Raw genomic sequence first — 21,979 nt, forward strand, 5'->3', positions numbered from 1 at the left:
CAGAACTTGGGCATTCAGACAGGCACTGAATGAACTGATTTTTCCTTCCTAACCACCAATTTTTTCTTGAGAGTTAAGAGAAAACACTACCAGGAGAGCAGATATTTCCTGTTCAAACCTCCACGTGTGGTTTTATACATACCTATAAATAAAACTCCCCAGGTTTATACATACCTATAAATCCCTGCAGCTCAGGAGGCTGAGACAGGAGATTCACAGGTTTTAAGCCAGCCTCAGCAATTTAGGCTGTAAGCAACCTAGTGAAACTGTCTCAAAATAAAAAATAAAAGGGCTGGGGATGTGGCTTAGTGGTAAAGTGCCCTTGGGTTCAGTCCCTGCTACCAACAAACAAATAAACAAAACCCAGAAATTGTTCTAGTCAACTTGCTCACTAATTTCCCAACGATTGATTGGGTTTTCAAATTGATAGAATTTTAGGTGTTACAGAAGTTAAAAATAAAAGCCAATTCTTTGATTTTATGCATGAGGAAATTGAAACTCAGAAAGTATTAGACAATTTTCACATCCCAATACAATGTATTTTTTTGCCTTTATGAGTTACAAGCAATCATTGATACATAGAAAGTTTTGTAAGCCCTGTAAGTTTTTACACTCAGTATTAATTTTGCAGCTCTTTGTTATTGTTTTATAATACATTATCTCTTCTTTTCAAAATGTCCAGTTGGACTTAAAAAGTAAGAATATAAGAAGTATCCTTTGCCTAAGATATATAGTTTTATGGTTGGCTTAATTATCATACCAAACAAATGCAGTCTTTAAACTATTTTTGTTTAGGGCATCTATTGATGTAACTCTTAAGCCCAATAATAAGATTCTAATTTTTCTCTGCAGGTGGTGACAAAGTGATAGATGTCATTGATGTGGCAAGGCAAGCAGACAGCAAAATGACACTTCACAATTATGTTAAATACTTCATGAATCCTAACAGACCAAAAGTGTTAAATGTGATCAGCCTTGAATTTTCAGATACAAAGTGAGTAATTTTGGGCATTTTGATATGGCATTCTGAGTGTTAGCTAAATGTAGTTTAATGATATATTTATTTTAGTAAGAAACATGATTGTGACTTGTAAATTTGTCCACTAGTAGTAATATTACATCTTTTGCTTTGGCACCCTCAGAGAATATTTGGACATAATGTGTTTTAAACTTTTAATTAAGTGTTTTTAACCTTGAATTCCAGTTAATTACTTGGTTTGGGTTAACATGGGAGCAGTGGTTTTTAAGAAGTTTTAATTTGTTTTATGTGGGGGTATGTGTATGTACTTTTAAAAATTATTATTTTTAAAGGATGTCTGAATTGGTGGAGGTCCCTGATATAGCCAGAAAACTTTCCTGGGTGGAAAATTATTGGCCAGATGATTCAGTCTTTCCCAAGCCATTTGTTCAGAAATACTGTTTAATGGGAGTTCAAGACAGCTATACAGATTTCCACATTGACTTCGGTGGAACTTCAGTCTGGTACCATGTCCTCTGGGTAAGACTAGGATTTTTTTTTTTTTGTCCTTTTATTGACAAAAACACTTAGTAATATTTTTCTGGTGGCACATTCAGTTACTATAAATAACATTTGTACAGTGGAATATTTTTCTACTTTTTAAGTGGAATCTATCTATTTGTTGTTAAAAGATGTGATTTTTTTTTTAATCCCAAGTAGTCAAGTTTTTTATATATATTTAGGTTCCTTTTTTTTTTTTAAGATGTCGATGAACCTTTATTTTGTTCATTTATTTATATGCGGTGCTGAGAATTGAACCCAATGCCTCACACATGCTAGGCAAGCGCTCTGCCACTGAGCCACAACCCCAGCCCACTAGATTCCTTTTGTACCTCCACTTTTAAGTTGGTTTCTGTTAACCTTCTGCCCTCTCTCCCACTTATCAATTATTCATTAATCCCTGAACAGATATCTAAGGAGCAAAATTATAGTTATGATTGCTTCTGACTTTAAGGTGGGGGTAGGAAAGCTGGTTGGATAAGTCACATATGCCTATAAAAATGCTAATTCTACATAGTTTATATTCACTTTGCTCTATTTAGAACTGCACTGCTTAATATAGTATTTACTAGCCACATGTGACTAAATTTAATTAAATTTAGTTAAATATTAGTTAAAAAATTAATTAAATAATTAAAAATTCATCTCATTTTTATAATTGCCACATTTTAGGTGCTCAGTAGCCACATGTGGCTAGGGACTACTGTACTGGATAGCATAGATATAAAAATGTTCCATTGGTGCAGGAAGGTCTATTGGAGAGCGCTGATCTAGAACCAGATTTTTCATCTCCATCAAATGCCTCTGTATTGGCAGTGCTTTGGTCTGTATTTGATGCTGTGTTCTTAAGCTCCTATTCCTTTTCTCCTTGAGGACACAGAATTCAGTAAGGGAAATTTATTTCCAGATCTTTAAAAATATTCATTATGTTATAGATCTTAGGAGAAAGGACAGAATTTGAAAGGTGATTGTGCTGTGACCTGGACCCTATTAACATTTCTACACCTTAAAAATGGGAGGTCATGGACCAGGGATGTAGCTCAGTGGTAGAGTTTTTGCCTAGCATACCTGAGGCCCTGAGTTTGATCCCTGGCATGACAATAAAAGTGCAGGGGTGCGGTGGGCATCAGTGGGTGTTGAGAACAGATGAGCCCCTGTCATCAGCTGATCCTATGGTGTTGGCAAAGACAAGCCTGGGAAACATTCCTTGCCAGAGGCAAGGATGTTATCAGCCTAGCTCTGATGCTAACATTTATCAGACATCCCAGGACAATAGGTATCCTGGGTACAGCAGGATAATGGCAGAATGTTCTTAGCACTGCAGCAGCAGTATAGCTGTTGCAAAATGTTTCTAGCTCTGGAACTTTTTAAGGCACAAAGAAGCCTCTGACAGCTTACCACCCTTGAACAATTTATAGTGCCCCTATAGTTTAACTTTCTGATTATGAGATCTATATAATAAACTTTTAGAACTAGTTCTGGGTCACTGCTACTCCATCAGAATGCAGTTTTCCCACCTGGCCCCCAGCTTTTTTAGTGAAATTATCTTTGTGTCTTCTTTGTCTCTGTGTTTTTTTCTTCATCTCCCATTGTCCCTACTTGAGAATCCTTCATTGACGCTGTGGGTTGCAGCAAGTGGGATTTTTTTTGGTTTATTACCTTCTTTTCTTCAATTTGATTATTGACTCCTGATTAGTTTGGGGGTAGGGGGAGCTTTAGCTCCAGTGAAAATGCTTATTAAGGGAATTAACTATTGATCAGGTGTGTGACATAGATATTTTGGACCTAAACAATCTGATAATTATCTAATTTAACTCAGATCATTGTATTGGGAAATTGTATCAGTTAGGCCATCCTAAAATGATTTGTTTTTTCCAAAATTATATGTTACTTCCTTTTAGGGTGAGAAGATTTTTTATTTGATAAAGCCAACAAATGAAAATTTGGCACTCTATGAATCTTGGAGTTCATCTGTGACCCAGAGTGAAGTATTCTTTGGAGATAAAGTGGATAAATGCTATAAATGTGTGGTAAAGCAGGGGCATACCTTATTTGTTCCTACAGGTAAGGTTTTAACCCCACCCCCTACTATTAATAGTTGATACAAGCTACATCTTGTAATTAGGACCTATGACTTTTCCATATTTGCCTAAGAAATAATTCTGATCTTGGGCTTTTTACTTCTTTGTGTTTTAGCGGGCTTGTTAGGGTTCCTTTTGGCATCATTTCATTTGCCTTCACTTTTAGTATCATTGAAATAAAAATCACATGGTATATCACTTTCATCCTTTTAAAGTATATAATTCAGTGGATTTTAGTTGATTAATAAGGCTGCATAACTATCAACACTATCTAATTCTAGAACATTTTCATTATGTCAGAAAGAAACCACATACCCTTTAGCAGTCTTCCCATTTCCCCCTTCCCTGAGAGGAAAGACAACTATTAATGTACTTTCTGTCTCTCTTGATTTGCTATTCTGGACACTTTATGAATGTGGCATTTTGTGTCCATCTTCTTTGCTTTACCATAATATTTTCTAGGCTTATCCATGCTATACCACATATAAGTACTTTATCTTTTTTTTCCCCCCTTTCCATGTCTCCCCATTCACAACACCAACCAGACACAGGTCCTGGGCTGAGTTGTACATGGGGTAGGCTTACTCTGCCTCCTCTTTGTATATACAAACCCAGCCTGTGGTAAGCATCAGGAGGCCATAAGTACTTTATCTTTTTGTGGCCCAACAATATTCCACTGTAGGGTATACCATATTTTATTTATCCATTCATCAGTTGATGGACATTTGGGTTGCTTCCACTTTGGGCTATTCTGAATAGTGTTGCCTTAAACATTTGTGTGCAAGTTTTTATGTGGCGGTATGTTCATTTCTCTTAGGTGTATACCTAGTAGTGGAATTGTTGCACTGGTGGTTTCCCTGTTTAACTTTTTGAGGAACAGCCAAGCTATCCTCCAAATAACTGTGCTTTATAAAACAAACAAACAAAAAACTGAGAAAGTATAGGTATCAGCGTGTCAATCTGAGATGTGAATGAATGGCAGTGTATAAACTTGCCAGACCAATGGTTTTGAGGACAGTGTTCCTTTGGTTGGGTGACCTCAATGGCTATAAACTTCACAGGGTTCTGTTACCATAGGGCTGCTTTTTACCTTATCTCTGGTATGTATAATCATAAATGTGTGCTTAAATAAGTGAATGAATCAATGACCAAAACCACCATGATTTGCCTGGTTAAGTATCAGTATTTCATTATGAATTACTAAGCTCTTCCTTGCTTCTTTTTATAGTAAATATTTTGTTGTACCCCCTTCAAAATCTTAAATTGAAATTTATAGATAATATAACTTACATGAATCATTGTTTTAAAAGTTGACTTAATAACCTAACTAGAATATAAGGAAGAAATGAAAAGGTAATTTATAATGAAATGTTATTTTGATATTTGTGTGCACAGCAGCAATAGAGGACAGAATGAATTGGTTAACTGTGTAAGTCAGCAAACCAGTATAGATACGTGCTAATGGCAACTCAAATTCTGTTAGTGGCATGAGTAGAAGTTAGTGGTTTTCAAATTTTATGGAATAACAGGATCACCTGGAGGGCTTGTCCACCGGATTGCTGGCCTCCTTCCCCAAAGTTCTGATTTAGTCGATTTGGGGTGGGCCTGAGAATTTGTTTCTAACAAGTACTCAACTGATGCTGGTGTCTGGTCTGGGGACCACATTTGGAGAAACACTGCTATAGGCAATGTGATGTTTCTTTCCAGAGTAGTTGGCAACTGATACATTTCTATACAAACTAAACTATAGTTTCCTTCAATTTACAGAGTAGTTATATTCCTGGAAATTGTGCCCAAACCACTCAGAAATACATTGTTTAGATGTATAATGAAGTTCTATTTTCTATGCTCAGGTTGTGAATGAACAGGCTTTGTACCTATATGAAGGCCCAGTGGAGTTTATATTTCTTTTTTTAATTCTCCTGTTTTTTTTTGTTGGTGCATTATAATTATACATAATAGTGGGCTTTGTCGTTACATATTTATACTGAAATTTATACTTCTGTACTGAAAGACTGTTAAGTATTTTAGCATTTCTTTCAGAAGTTAGGCTATCATCTCTTGAAATGATTCTCACTTTGAAAACATTTTAATGAGAAAATGAAACATTTTGATTGCCAACATTTATATTTATAGGACCATGTCTCTCCATAATTAAATGTGTGTGGGGGTAGGGCTGCAGTTATAGCTCAGTGGTAGAGCACTTGCCTAGAAAGTGTGAGGCACTGGGTTTGATCCTTGGCACCACCTAAAAATAAATAAATAAAATAAAGGTATTGTGTCTGTCTCCAACTAAAAAAATATTTAAAAAAATAATAATTAAATGTGGGTGATCTGCCTTTTCTTTCTTACAGAGTCTGGTCTTATTGGGTTCCTCGATCCTCCTCTGTTTGTTTCCTTCAGGACATTCAGTTCAGTGTGACACCAGAGAAGCAGAATGTTCAGCCAGCCCCCATGTTTTTTAATGACAAATGTGTTTTCCTAATTTTAAAGCACATTTGACTTGTCTCTGTAAAATCTTTGATCTTAGACAAATGCTAAGGATTATATTTTTAAACTAAAACAGTTATCACCAAAACCCTTCACTTTATTCCTCAAACTCAGCATAGAATTCTGGCATATTATAGGCATTTAATATTTAATTGAATGCCTCAATCATTAATTTCTTTAGCACTGGAGTATGAAGGAAAGAGATGTTGATATTTGAGTTACTTATTTCTCAGGTAGATAGCATACCTATTTTGTTTTGCATGTTTTGAGGTAGTTGGGATCAAACCTAGAGCCTCACACATGCTAGGCAAACACACTACCACTGAACTACATCCTAGGACCCTTTTGAAATTTTGAGACTATGTTTTGTTAAGTTGCCCAGATTGAACTCAAACTTGTGATCCACTTGCTTCCTGATTAACTAGAGTTACAAGTCTGTGCCGTGGCAACCAGCTTGTTTGATTTTAAAATATTGAAAAGCATTAATTTATACGTTTGTAACCATTTCAGGGTGGATTCATGCTGTGCTCACTTCTCAGGACTGTATGGCTTTTGGGGGGAACTTTCTGCACAACCTTAACATTGGCATGCAGCTCAGGTTTGTGTCATTAATTTTGAAAGGATCTTTCATCGTTCCTTAAACAGGACATTTTTGTTTGCTTGTTTAAGAAAAATTGTGATATATTTTATTTGAGAGTCCATGGTGATAGGCCTTGAGAAATCATTAGGAATAGAAATTTTTAACAAAACTATTATTTTAAAATTTTGTCAGGAGGATTCCTTGATACATTTCAAATCTAAAACAAAAATAATAACTTAATATCCCTCCAAATTAAAAAAAATTATAAATATTTGTATGTTCTTATTTGGCTATTTTTGCCCTAAGGTAAATGAATTAAGTTAGCCAGACTTACATGTAACTATTGATGCTGGAACAAACCAATTCTTAAGTTGATATTGCTGTCAGAACACCTGTTTTAGTTTTGCTTTGGATAAAGGATTAACAGCTATTGCCCTTCTGTATGAGAAGGACTAGACTATCTGCTATTCCCCATTTAGTCTAATGAGGGTAGAATGTTATGGTGTAACATTGCTTATGGTACAAATAATTCGTGATTGATAAAATGCATAAGGACTGGGAGAACTAGAAATTCTTGGTGTGAGGTTGTAGTTGTGGGCTTCACTGAATGTGGGAACTTGTAACTTTGCATGTGCACAGGGAACCCTGAATGCTCTGCACCTGTGGAGTTATTACAGAACATAGTAGCTCTAAGAGGTCATGAGGCTTTAACCCAGAGTATGTCCCACACCTGTCAAATTTGGATTTGATCTCTTTGTACCTGAGCTGTCATTGGAGGAAATATGGCTTATATAGGGACAGCTGCATGGACTCCTACAGAAGACTCACAGTTATCATGGAAAACTGTGGTTCTTGCCTTTATACCTTAATCTAGTGCCAAATGTGGTCCCAATCTTGAATGCTTGGGTGGGTGCTGCAGTGTTGTCCAACACATGAAGCTAATTTTAAACGTACTATTTAATTCATAATGGTGGAACCCTCGTAAAGTATCTTTTATTAAAACTAGGATACAGATCTCAATGACCTTTCATGAAAGCCCAGTATAATTCTTAAGTACACCATCAAGTTTATGAAGGTCAGAACCTGGATAAGATCAAAATTCAGTGTTGTTCAAATGTTACATTAAGTAATATACTATACTTGATTGGTATGTCTTATGTAACATGCCCTGCTTATTTTATTTTTAACTGGCTACCTTTAATTAACTATTTTGAAATACTAATATTAATACTAAATATTTCTTCAAATCTTATTTATTTAGGTGTTATGAGATGGAGAAAAGACTAAAAACACCAGATCTTTTCAAATTCCCTTTCTTTGAAGCCATATGTTGGTTTGTAGCCAAAAATTTGCTGGAAACCCTGAAAGGTAATTAATGATTTGTACACTTTGTTGTATAATATGATGTATAATGTTTGTAAATTCCCTCAAAGTTACCTGACAGATGCTTTTCTAGGGTCTGGATGTCACATCTGTTTGTTTGTTAAAACATAATGTCCCCCCTGCCAGGAACCTTAATAGCAAGTAGTTTCTAGTCCATAGCCTACTAACCCATGTTCTTAGAAATCAGGTATGTGAAGACCTGTTTAGAGTCACATGAGTAATATTGGAAAACATTCATTTCATCCAGTGATCTAGAGGCCTACACACATTCTCAAGCATGTTTAAGTGCCTTGCTTTAAAAATTTAGATGGTTACCTAATATGTGTTCCCAGACATTTGCTTTAAAAATATAAAGTGGATAATTTTCATGTCCTGAGGAAATCAGGTAATGCCTGAACCATCACCATTGCAACCATAATTCTGGCTAGTATAATTCACCTGTTAGCATACAAATGAGCTGATTGTTGGTTTGTAATCTGTAGTTGAAGAAAAATATTTTTTGAAATTTCCTTATGTAGCTTTGAATTTTTTTTGAAGGTAGATTTTAGATTTTCATGCTTTTATATTTGACTTAATCTTTGAGCAGCCAAGTTAAGATTGTATATTACTTCTATCCATTTTTTACTTTTCATATACTTGTGCCAGTGAGAATAGTGTTTGTCTAGTTTTGAGTTGCCTAACTTTTCTAATTTTGCAAATGGTGCAAATATTATAATTAACTTTCAGGAGAATAGATATAGAGAAAACAGTAAGATTTATCCAGAAATTTGTTTCTTTTCCATTTAGAAGACACGTAAGAAGAAAAGATAAGACGAAAAGAGATACCCAGGAAAAGCATGTACAGAAGTAAAATGATAAAATTCATGTATGATTTTTCCTCTTCAAATAAGCCCCCCTTTTTTTTGATTGAAAGGATAAAACAATGTCACCATACAGGACAGTCTTGAGGGAGATGTGATAGTGCTGTAGGGGTGTTTGATGGAGGTAGGGTCACTTGAATGAGAAGGACTAGGTCCTTCTTTATAAATCTAGCCCCTGCTTTAGAAATGAATCTTTATCCTAAATCCCAGACTCAGTGTTGTTTTCATGTATTGTTCTTGGCTGCAGGAATGTATCAGTGGGCTGTAGAGTTGTCATCTCCAGAATGTCCAGTTTCCAGTAAAAAATTGGACAGTGAACTTCAGTCTCTTATACAATTGCATGCCTAGAAAAGCAGAAGCATGTTTATAAAAACATTTATAAATGGTCTTATTTTCTAGAAATAAAATTCAACTACTGAACTCTCTAGTTAAGAGATTGGCAATTCACTTGGTCCAGAGTATTTTTTCCCATCTTTTCTTATTTTGACCCAGGACCCCAATTCCTGTCTTATGGTTATTTACGAGAAACGCCCCCACACATATACTTCCCTCCCACTGCCCCACCACCACTGGGGTCTTCCCTAGCCCCCAATGTGTAGGAGAGGCTCATCAGTTTCCCTTTTAGAATAAATTTAGAGTTTATCTGAGAGACAAAAGGTTGACTCCTTAAGGTGCAACAGCAATTTGCTCTGTCTTAGAAATAATAATTTAGTATCGTCTTAGGCCATCAAAAATTCAGAAATGAGGTCCAGTCAGAAGGATGGCCCTGTACATTAAGGACTTTAAAAAAGGATTCTGTAAATAAGAGTATTTGTAAGTTGCTTTAAAATTTTTTATCAGCCAGATCAGTAAGCCAGGATACTTAGCAATATGATTGTTTTAATCTAGTCCTACTAAGGCTAGAGCCAAATGACCATTCTAGCTGTTGCCATCATCCTAGGCATTTTTCCTGGAAACAGAAACAGAAATGGTAGTCTTTTTATCTCATGTTATGTTCTGCTCACTGAGTTTTCTACTTTTCCGTTGTGGCCTGTTTGCCAATTATCAGACTGTTACAAAGCTTCTGCAGTGTGATGGGTTAAATGAATGAGGAGTATATGAAACTCATACATTGTGTGTTTCATGTTAATGATAATAAAAGAATGAACCAGTTTGAATTTATTTAAGTAAGTTAGCCACTGGGCAGAATTAAAATATTTTGCTTTTGATTCAACTCACCTGAATTTTGGAGCGTATCTGAAATATTTTGCATGAGTTTTAGATAATCACACTCTGGTTTACAATTCCCCAAAAGACATTTGTGTGAGCTTATATTTTTACTTTGTCTGACAAATAGTAAAATAAACCATACACAGCTCACTGTATATAAATCACACAGAGACTACATATTCTCATCCAATTTAAAGAAGGCTGTTATTCAGGTAATTTCTCTGCAAGTGAAGCAAAAGCAGCAGTACCTTAAAAATACCCCATTAACCTCCCCATACATTGTCTTTCACTTTCTGGAGATAATCACTGTCTCACCTTTTGTGATAATCTTTTTCTTTAATTTTTTCACCTGTGTTGTAAATGAAAATAGTTTGATTTTTATGTATTTGTAAATTTCATATGAATAGATTAAAACTTTTTCTATTATATGTAACCTGTCTTTTGCTAAGCTTTATTTGTGAGGTTCATTCATGTTATTGTGTGTAGCTGTAGTCTTCTTTTTTCATTACTATAGTATTATGTTGTGTGAATATACCTTAATTTGTGTGCTTCTTCTACACTTGTTGGACACTGGCAATACAGTTGTTTTAATCTAGTACTACTAAGGCTAGAGCCCAATGACCATTCTAGCTGTTGCCATTTTGTTGCCAGGCATTTTTTTTTTTTTTCAGTTTTTGATATTTATGGAAGATGGTTCTAAGAAGTTCTTGTCAGTGTCAACTGAGTGCAAAAGTTATTCCAGAGAACAGCCCCAATTGTTGAGTCATAGATAGAATTCACGTAGTTCCCAATTCCCATTTCCTTGGCAACACTTGGTATCATTAGTTTCTAATTTTTGCAAATCCATCAGGTGTGAAATAGTATTACTTGTCTTTTTAATTTGCATATTCCTGATTATTAATATAATTGAACATTTTTTATATATTTATTGGCGTTTTAGATTTCCTCTTCAGTGAAGTACCTGTTTAGGTCTTTTGCCAATATTTTAATTTAGTTTTTTTAATACTAGTTCTTCATATGTCCTGGATCTTAGTCCTTTCAGGAATATATGTTAAAAATACCTGCAATTTTGACTTACCTTTTTATTCTCTTTGGTGTCTGTTGAAGGACAAACTTTATTAATTTTAAAGCAGTATTTTTTCCCCAGTTTTTTTGTGATTAGTGCTTTTTGTGCCTTAAGAAGTTCTTTCCTATCCTGAGGTTTTGAAGATACTCTTTGCCTACTAAAAACTTATGTAGTTTCATGTTTTACATTTAGGCCTTTAACTCATTTTAATGATTTTCTTGAAAACGATGGCAGTCATTTTCTTACAAATACCCGTTTGTTCCAGGGTCATATTTTGAACAATCCATTTTTTATCGTATTCTTGTCTTGTGTTGATATATGTGTTGATATATGTGTGGAACCTTTGATACTCACTCATTACTCACGGTCTTAGCTTTTCTTTGCTGTAACCAAAATATGCAACAAGACAACTTAGAGGAGGAAGCATTTATTCTAGCTCATGGTTTCAGAGGTTTAGTACATGATTGGCGGACTCCATTGCTCTGGGCCCAAGATCATGCAGAACATCCTGGAAGGGCATGGTAGAGGGAAACTTTTCTGCTCTTGGCAGCCAGAAGCAGGTGAGGAATGGTGAGAAGAAGAAAGGGAGGGGAAACGGGACTCAGGAGAAGATGACCCCTGGTAACCCACCTCCTCTACCCATGACCCACCTGCCTATAGTTTACCACTTAATCAGTCCATTCAAACTAGAATAGTTCAATCATTTCAACTCTGAATATTCCTGCAACACAGGAGCTTTTGTGAGATACCTGATGTCCAAACCATAATAGTCACTCTTCTAATCTTGTGGGGTTGGTAGTCTGTCTCTCCACCAAGCACATTATCATATTAGCATTATATTAAGAATTGATTGATAGGTCCTCATACTTTATTCTTTAAGCCTTGGCCTCATTCTTTATTTTGCCCTGGCTTTTATTTTTCTTTTCCACATAAGTTTTTGAATTAGTTTATTACTTATTGACACCAGTCTCCCCCACCCAAAAATCAAGCAAATAAAAGTGTTAGTATCTTAATTTGAGCATATTGAATATAGATCAATTTTGGTAAAATTCCATGTAGTTAGGTAATTGAGTTTTCTCAAAAAATTGTCATGGAACATCTATTTAGTTCTTGTTTGTTATCTTGCAGGGTGTCATATATATATATTTTAAAACTTACACACAGATTCCTTAAATTTATTTAAGGGTTTTTCATACTTTGGTCCCATTATATATTGTTACTTAAATAATATATGATTATAATAATAGAATTAATTATTATGATATAATTATATTATAATATAATTGTAATTACATTAATGATATACATATGTAATTATACATACGGTTGAGCATATGAAGTTGCTATTTTTGTATTTAAAAAATGGTCAAACATTGGCAATTTCATATAGTTCAGCTTATTAACCATATGATGCTGGAATATAGAAACAATTTTCATATTGATTTTGGATCCAGCAATCTTATTAGAAACTGTTACTTCATTTATCTGAGGTTATAGTGGGTTCTTTAATGTATAATCACATAGTCTTCTGTGAATAATGAGAATTGTGTTCCTTCTTTTATAATATTTATGTCATTTACTTATTTTCTTGCTTTACTGGGTTGTCTAGGATCTCCTGGGCAATTGTAACTAGGAGTAGGGAAGATGTGAGCCTTTATCTTGTTCCCAGCCTTTTATCACTGAGTCTTGGGTTTGCTGTAGCTTTTTGTTGATAGCCTTTATCAGGTTGAGGAAGTCCTTATCTACTCCAAGTTAGCTAAAAGACTAGTTTTTAAATAATCGGTAGTAGTTGCATTTTAACAAAAGCTTTTTCCTGCATGTCTTATGATTTGTCTTGTTTAATTTTTTAATTTAGTGGCTACATTTATTGATTTTTCTAATATTACTCCAAACTTGGACTTGATAATGTTTCAATTTCTATATAGTAAGTTAGAATATAGTTTATATTGTAGTCTGTTTATATTCAAATAAATCTAAACTAGTAAAATATATTCTCTGAATATATAGAAAAATATATTTATTGTATATAAATGTGTGTGTGTGTATTTATTTTTTCTTTTGGCAGTGAGTGGAACAGGCTTGTATTTTATTTTCTCATCTGTCCTTAATAGATTTTGGTATGAAAATTATGCTAGGCTCAGGAAAAAAGTTGGAGTTGTTCCTTCTTTTTCTGATCTCTGGAGGAGTTTGTATATGATTGGAAAGATTCTTGAATGCCTGGTAGACCTCACTGATGAAGAAATCTGATTTATACTTATCTTTATGGGAGAATTTCTGACTGCTAATAAATATTATTTGTGAATAAAGGACTATTAAGTTTTTCTAGTTTGTTGAGTCCATTTTGATGAGCTAATTTTTAGAAGTTTGTTCATTTCTAGGTTTTCACATTTTTTATATAAAGTTATGTTATTCTCTTGACTATTTAATGCTTGTAACATTTATAATGATGTCTCTTGATACTTGTATTTGTACTGATTTTCTCTTTTTATGGATTTTATTATCTTTTCAAATACCAGTTTGAGAATAAATAATCTGTTTTCTGTTTAATTTTTGCTTATCATTTTTTCTTTATTTTTTAACATTTTAGTGTGCCCTTAACTCATTTTCAGCATTTTTTCTTTCTTTTTTTAAATACCTTTATTTTATTTATTCATTTTTATATGGTACTGAGGATCGAACCCAGGACCTTGCATATGCTAGGCGAGTGCTCTACCGCTGATACACAACCCCAGCATTTCAGCATTTTTTCTAACATGTACATTTAAATGTATGTTTTCATTGTTGTTTATATGTTTTCTGATTTTCAATACTTTTTAAAAATCTAAATGTTATTTAGCAGTTTATTTCTTAATTATCTGGGTTTCTTAGTTTCTAAACACGTGGGCTTTCTCTAGGTATCTTTTTGTGACTGATGTCTATTACTGATTTCAAACTTAGTTGCCTTGTGAACATATAGGTGATTTAGGTCTTTGGACATTTGATGGGGCTTTTTTATGACCCTGGCAAATGGATGATTTTTGTAAATGTTCTGTATATATTTGAAAAGAATGTTCTATTCTACAGTTGCTGAGTACAATGTGCTATTTATGGCCAGTGAATCACATTGCATGTTATTCAAAGAGAATCTACAGATTTTTGTTTTTAGTACTCTTATTATTCTATTGTTTATTACATGTGTTAAAATCTTCCACTATGATTGTGGAATTGCTTATTTGTTTTATAATTCTGTTTAGTTATTGCTTTTTGAGTTCAAGTTTTAAATAGTTGTCTTTCCAACGAATTGAATATTTTGCCATTATAAAATAAAATGACCTTTATTAATGAAAATCAATTCATATAGCTATTCCAGCTGTTTTTTTTTAAAGCTTGTTTTTTTTTTTGTCCTTTTTATCTTATACCTTTTTATATTTTTAAAAATATGTTTAGCTGGGCTGGGGATGTGGCTCAAGTGGTAGCGCGCTCGCCTGGCATGCATGCAACCCGGGTTCGATCCTCAGCACCACATACAAACAAAGATGTTGTGTCCGACGAAAACTAAAAAATAAATATTAAAATTCTCTCTCTCTCTCTCTCTCTCTCTCTCTTTCTCTCTCTCTCTCAAAAAAATAAGTTTAGCTGGAGCATTTAATATCATTAGATTTAATAGTTAGGTTCCTTGTCTTTTGAATTGATTATTTTGTATTCTGCTTTTTTTTGTTAATATAGAAATTGTGCAATTTGTCATTTGCTGGTTGCTCAAAACCTAAAATTAATTTCTTTTCCTTTCCCCACCCTACTTCATTCCTACAGAACTGAGAGAAGATGGTTTCCAGCCTCAGACTTATCTAGTACAGGGAGTGAAAGCACTGCATACTGCTTTAAAATTATGGATGAAAAAAGATGTAAGTCATTATAGTTGTTTTTATGTAGCAAGGTCAAGAAGAAAAGAGTACTTTTGCTGTTTTTGCAGCATTTGAATTTGCCACTGGTAGAGGGAATGGAAATCATGTTTTAAAATACAGCCTGCATTTTATTATACAGTATTTATAGATGTACTTGTGTCTGGTTATATTTTTGATAAGAAAGTACTTGAGTAAATCTTTAGTCTTTAATCTGGAAAATAAAATATTTCAAAAATATTTAAGATATTGACTAAGAGATGAATATGTAGCTATAGAATAAAATAAAATTGAGCTCTTATAATGTGCTTTGTCTTTATGTACAGGATTTCATTTAATCCACAGAGCAACTGTATGAGGTCTATTGGTACCCTGTTTAAGTAATTCCCAAAAGAACCGGTGAGCTAGGGACATAGAGTTAGTCTCTAAGATTATAAACCTCTGCTCTTTGCCACTCTGCTAAACTTATGTAAAAAATGAGGAAAAGGAGGTGGTAATATTCAAGCATGAGCTCTTTATTTTCACTAAATTGTGGCCCAGTTGTACTTGAAACCTTTAAGATATCATCCTACATCTCTGTTTAGAATTGGTATTTACTTCCCTCTAGAGCATTTATTTCTTGTGCCAGTGGACTTAAAATTAATCTAAGAGAGAGAGTAAAAACTTAAAACACATCTGTAGAGAGTAAATTACGCATTTTTCCTTTCTCTGGGTTTATGAACTCTTGAAAAATAGGTTTCATCTTTCTCATTTTTATTTCAACTCATAGATCTTGGCACATAATGCTTTAATAAGTGATAAATAATATGCTAATGAAAATACATTTCCATGTTAATTTCTTGAATGTCCATTTGAAATTAAAATTCTACTCTTAAGAGATATTATTGGGAGACAATAATTAATAGATTCTGATAGTCCCAGTAATTTTGACACTCCTTTCACTTTATTATCATTGCTATATATCCACAGAGAAAGGCAGTATGGAAAAATTCAGAAAATAAAAATCATGTCTTCCACCATCAAAGACTTCATTATCTAGATAATAAGGAAAAGCATAAGCAAATTAACAACTACCTGACATGATAAAAACAAAATCAAGCTTATGTTTTTAAAACTGTATAATCTATTTCCTGCTGGAGGCTTTAGAGGAATGGTTCTCAAATGTGTGTATTTATCAGCATTGTCTGTAGAGTTTTTAAAAAATAAAACCTCTGGATCCTTCTCTAGGGATTATAGTTTGGTAGATCTGGGATGGGTCTGAACCCAAAAACTTCATAGGTGATTTCAGTGCATATTAAAATTTGTTATCATGAGTAATGTTAAATTTGCTCTAAGATGAGAGGCAGCTTGCCTTAATGGTTAAGAGCTTGGATTTTAGAGTCAGATATTTGATTCAAATCTCAGCTTTGCTGCTAATAAACTATGTGACTCAGGGCACATTACCTAACCTCTGGGCCTTAGTTCCCTTGGTTGCAAAATGGGAATAATTTACAGGTTGAACATCCCTAATCTAAAAATCTGAAATCTGAAATGCTTCAAAATCCAAAATACTTTTGGTATTAAGCATTTCAGATAAGGAATACTAAAACCAATAGTATCTGTGTCATACAGTTATTGAAGGGGTTAAATGAGTTAATGCTTATAAATTATTTAACAGTATGAAAGCACAGAGTTAGTACTATGTTAATACTACTATTATTATCAGTTCGTTTCAATAAATTATGCTAAAACCAAGTAGAGGGTACAAAGCAAAAGTAGAAACTCTGCTATGTTGAATGTGTCTAAAAAATCAGAATGTTCTTAGATATAGAGATTAATATATGGAAATAGGCATAAAAATAATAACATTAGTTTGCAGTACAGTAAATGTGGTGACTCAACAATTAATTTTTTTTTCTGTTCATTGGGTTGTTTCCCCATTTTGCTTTTAACTGTTAAATGGAAAAGAGTTTACCAAAATTTATTCAAATTAGATTTCCATGAGACACTAGGATTATTTAAGTGCCTGTGTTCCCCATAAAATTCCTTATGTATTGTCAATTAAATGTTAGGCTTAATTATTGTTTTAGTAATTAGTATCTGTAGTAGTAACTGTAGTTAGAATTACAGCAGGATTTGAAGTGTAGAGTATAATGTTACTATTCAATATAAAGCAAAATTCAACAAAATTCAAACAAGTCTGTTTTTAATTCAGTTTGAGGATTTTATATGATTATAAAACATAAAATGATGATGAGGATCTCCTTAGAAGGTATTATACCAACTATATGATCTCTGAGACTGGGCTTATTGTTACTGGCTATGTCTGCAAAGTCTAGAGAACCCAAAAATAGGGTCAGTAGGTTAGTTTTTTATTAATAAAGTGTAAGTAACTTTGGTTTTGTTATCTTTGTTAATCCAAATACAGCTTGTATCTGAACATGCCTTTGAAATTCCAGACAATGTGAGACCTGGACATCTTATTAAGGAACTTTCTAAAGTAATTCGAGCAATAGAGGTAAGGATGGAAACTGTCATCTAAATGCTTGCTTACTCTGTTTTGAGAAGCAAATGGATCTACCACTATTGTGGGGTGACCAGTACTCTGCCAGGGTAGGTTCCTGCTCAGGAGGTGTGAGCTGCCTAGGAAAGAAAAAGTCTGAAATAATTAATAAGAAATAGAGACAGAGCCAGAAATTAGATAAAAAGTGGAGTGCCTGATAGGTCTTTTAATCCTGATAGGAGCGGAACTGAACAACTGAAAAATGTCCTTGGTTTCTTATTTTTAAATTTTTTTGTTGTTGTAGATGGACACAATCTATTTATTTATTTATTAAAAATATTTATTTATTTATGTATCTTTAGTTTTAGGTGGATACATTAGTTTGTTTTTATGTGGTGGCGAGGATCAAACCCAGTGCCTCACACACGCCAGGCAAGCGCTCCACCACTGAGCCACAACCCCGGCACCCTCCTTTTTTTTAAGGGGGAGGACATCAAAGTCAGGGATAAGGTTTTAAGATTTCAGTGGAAGGAGTCTTGCTTCTCCGTGTGGCAGTAAACATGTTGATTGGCATTTTGTCAGGCCACACCCATCCCTGAGAAGCTGTGTGGCTCCTGCTGGTCACTCCATCTCCCATGATGCTGTGCTGAACTTGTGACAGAGCTAGGTAGGAAGTTACATGAATTAGGCATTCCCAAACCAGCAAAGTTGTTCCTTTTTACCAAAGGAAAAAGTACCATTCAAAGCTGAGATTTGAATCCAAATATCTGACTCTAAAATCCAAGTCCCCAATACCAGACTTTCCTGCCTAATGCCTTCTACGTTCTTTTAGTTCACGCATAGTTCACGTATAGTTCACGGATGGCTTCTGGCATACCACCATGATGCAAACATTTGAAAGCACCTTACACAGGGGCTGGGGTGTAGCTCAGTAGTAGAGTGTTTGCCTATCACATGTGAGGTCCTGGATTCCATCCCTAGTATAAGAAAAAGAAAGGAAGGGAGAGAGGGAAAGAGGAAGGGAAGAGAAGAAAATGAAGCCAAAAGCACTTACACACTTAGAAGTACCACTTAGAAGAAATAGAATGAGCTGAGTCTTGGACAGGGTCTCAAGATTTCTAAAATCCTGGAGAAAAATTTGGAATATTGTATTGCAATGAAGTAATGAAATAATGAGGAGGCAGTTTCCAGGTTACCTCAGGTTCTTCAGGTTACTTCAAAAATTAAAAAAACAACAACATAGTTATCAGTACAACTTTCAGATCCAATTAATTTCAGCCATTCAGAAATGAATTCATGTTAAATAATTAGAGCAAGAGAAAAAACTAAGATTAAAAAAAAAACCTAAGGGAAGTGAGTAAAGTTAGGTGAAACTGTGTTGGAAAGAGGGGTGATATTAGTGGGTTGGGCAAGGCAGTCCACTTGAGGGAAAATATGAGAGCAGCCAGTGAGGTAAATACTTTTGATAAAAACCTATAAATCTGATTAGGTATTTTAATAATTAATAGATATTCTAGGTATTTAAGAAAGGAGGTTTTTAATTAAAATAATTTTTCAGGAAAGTGATTGTTCTAGTGTATAGCTTAAATTAAGAGGAAATTAAGTGGAGGATGAAGGTCAACTGGTAAATTAACATCTGACATTAGGGCTGTTTTAAGGAATGAAAAGAGGTACGTATCTAAGAAATATTAAAATCCTAGATTTAGAATAAGAATAGTTCAAGTATTTCTCAATATGTTCAAATGTAGTAGAAAAGTCTCTTAAAGAGTGATAGTAATTGCATATAAATGGATTTAGGATCAAAAAACATATTTTACCGAGTCCTATTTAAATTCCAAATGTTGAAGAAAAGGGAAGAATGGATAGGTTTAGGAAGTGGTATATGAGGATTAAAACTTAATTTGCGGGCTGGGGCAGTAGCTCAGTGGCAGAGCACTTGCCTTCCATGTGTGAGGCACTGGGTTCAATCCTTAGTCCACGCAAAAATGAAACAAAGGCAATCTGCCCATTACTACTACAAAAAAAATTTTTTTTTAAACTTTTTCTTACATAGTAGGAATTCAGTAATACCTAAAGCTGAAATCAGTATAAACATATTGTTTAGAAAATTAGAGACAAATAACTGGGTGGTGGGGAAACAGTTGTCAGAATTGCAAGCTTTAGCTATGTACTCAGAATAATTGAAAGCAGGGTCTTGGACAGATATGTTTGTACCATATTTGTAGCAGCATTATTCACAATAGCCCAAAGGAAGGCGCAACGCAAGAGTCCATCAGTGGATGAATGGATAAACAAACTGGTACATAGAGTATATAAAATGGATATTCTGACACATGCTACAACATAGATGAACTTTGAAGGTATTTTGCTAAGTGAAATAAACCAGTCACAAAAGGACAAGTATGATCCCATTCATATGAGGTTCCTAGAATTGTCAAATTCATAGAGACAGAAAGCAGAATAATGGCTCTCAGGAGCTGGGGAAAAGGGAGGATGGGAAGTTAGTGGTTAATGGGGGCAGATGAAGAAGTTCTGGAGATGGATGGGGTGCTGATTGCACAGCAGTGTGACTGTACAGAATGCCCCTGAATTGTATACTTAAAAGTGGTTAAGATGGCAAATTTTATGTAACGTAAGTGTTTCCACAGGGTAAGTGGTTGCCTTTGAAAAATGGGTATCAGGGATGGGAAAGAGTAGACTGCTGCTTTTCATGATATTCTTATTTAATTTTTAAAACTGCATAGATGTATGGTCCATAAGAAATTACCAGGAGGAAAAAGTACCAAACTCAAGTACCACTGCATAGATAATCCTTAGAGAAGATAGCTTTGGCTTAGGATAGAGCCGAGGTTCCCATGTGGCAGTCGAAGTTAAGGAGAAAGAAAAGAAAGGCAGAAGAATTAATATAGTTAGATAGGAGAAAAAAATCTCCTTTGTTTTCACATTATCAGGGTGGGTTTTGAATCATTCAAAATCTTAATAAAATGTTTAAAATATTAACTAAATTCTGTGTATTCATTATTTCTAGAAGGCTGTAACATTTCATCATTGTATCTGGATATTTAGTCATTTTGCTGTAATACACTTTCTTTAATATATTTAACATGAAAAAAATAAGGGAAAAAACTGCAAAAATGTGTGGCTTTGATTTTTTTTTTTAATTTTTTTGTAGTTGTAGATGGATAGCATACCTTTATTTTATTTGTTTATTTTTATGTGGTGCTGAGGATCAAACCCAGTGCTTCACATATGCTAGGCAAGCACTCTGCCACTGAGCTACAGTCCCAGCCCTGTGACTTTGATTTAAAAAGTAAATATTGGGCTGGGGTTGTGGTTTGATGGTAGAGCACTGGCCCAGCATGTGTGAGTCACTGGGTTTAATTCTTAGCACCACATATAAACAAATAAATGTCCATCAACAACTAAATATATATGTATATACATATATAAAGTAAGTATTGATTTACACAAATATGTATGTAAAAAGAATTTTTTCATTGGAAAGAACTGGAAGCAGCCTGAATAGCTACCTACCAGTAAGTATTAGGCCAGTAATTCATGATATACCCCTCACAGCTATTAGTATAATACTGGAAATCAAGGGAATGTGTTCACAGTATATTATATAGAGAAGAGATGGGAAACCAAGGCTTTGATTTGGTCTTTTTCTTTTCTGTGATTAAATGGAATATTTTTGTTTTCTAAGAGTATTTTTATGGCTGAATAGTCAAGTCTATATATAGTAGCCTTTTTCTTAAAATACATTCTGAATCTAATTCTTAAAGGAAGAAAATGGCAAACCAGTTAAATCTCAGGGAATTCCTACTGTGTGTCCAGTTTCACGATCCTCAAATGAAGCAACTTCCCCATACCATTCCCGACGAAAGATGAGGAAACTTCGAGATCATAATAATATTCGAACTCCTTCTAACCTAGACATCTTAGAGCTCCACACAAGGGAAGTTCTTAAAAGATTAGAGATGTGTCCATGGGAAGAGGTAAGTATTACATTTCATGATGAGAAAAATAAACCCAGTTGTTTGTTAAAGTTCTTTAAAGGGGTAATAAAATTTATATTATCACCTATTCTTGTTGTTATTTGCTGTAGAATTGTAGGGGTCAACAAATATTTTTGTCTGGGGGCAAGGTGGGGTGCCTAATCTTTCTAGGCATCACTGTCATGTTAGGATGAATAGACCTCATTCATTTGCTGACATGTTTATTGAGTGTTTACCAAATACCCTGTACTCTCTTAGGTTCTAGAGAAGTTGCCAGAGTAAGCAAAAATTAAGTCCCTGTCCTTATGAAACTTCATCAGAGTTCAAGTACAAAAATTGGGAGGCAAAAATATAAACTAAAATAATGTAATTTCAGATGCCAAGTGTTTTGAAGGACAATAGAATAAATAGTCATGGTGAACTAGCTGCTTTA

At 34.2% G+C, this 21,979-nt stretch overlaps 1 protein-coding gene and 1 pseudogene across 1 annotated transcript in view; one reads left to right on the top strand and one right to left on the bottom strand.

Annotated features, from left to right (window-relative positions):
- Window positions 1-21,979, top strand: part of Kdm7a (lysine demethylase 7A) — a 51,739-nt gene that overhangs the window by 13,979 nt on the left and 15,781 nt on the right. The window contains exons 5-12 of the mRNA XM_015493887.2: window positions 853-994; window positions 1,312-1,498; window positions 3,421-3,583; window positions 6,601-6,688; window positions 7,932-8,038; window positions 14,978-15,069; window positions 17,474-17,563; window positions 21,334-21,546. Of these exons, the coding sequence (XP_015349373.1) occupies window positions 853-994; window positions 1,312-1,498; window positions 3,421-3,583; window positions 6,601-6,688; window positions 7,932-8,038; window positions 14,978-15,069; window positions 17,474-17,563; window positions 21,334-21,546 (1,082 nt within the window). The remainder of the gene's footprint in view (window positions 1-852; window positions 995-1,311; window positions 1,499-3,420; window positions 3,584-6,600; window positions 6,689-7,931; window positions 8,039-14,977; window positions 15,070-17,473; window positions 17,564-21,333; window positions 21,547-21,979) is intronic.
- LOC125611664 lies at window positions 4,116-4,238 on the bottom strand (annotated as a pseudogene).

Source organism: Marmota marmota, unplaced genomic scaffold (assembly GCF_001458135.2).
Source record: "Marmota marmota marmota unplaced genomic scaffold, marMar, whole genome shotgun sequence".
Taxonomy (NCBI): Eukaryota; Metazoa; Chordata; class Mammalia; order Rodentia; family Sciuridae; genus Marmota; species Marmota marmota.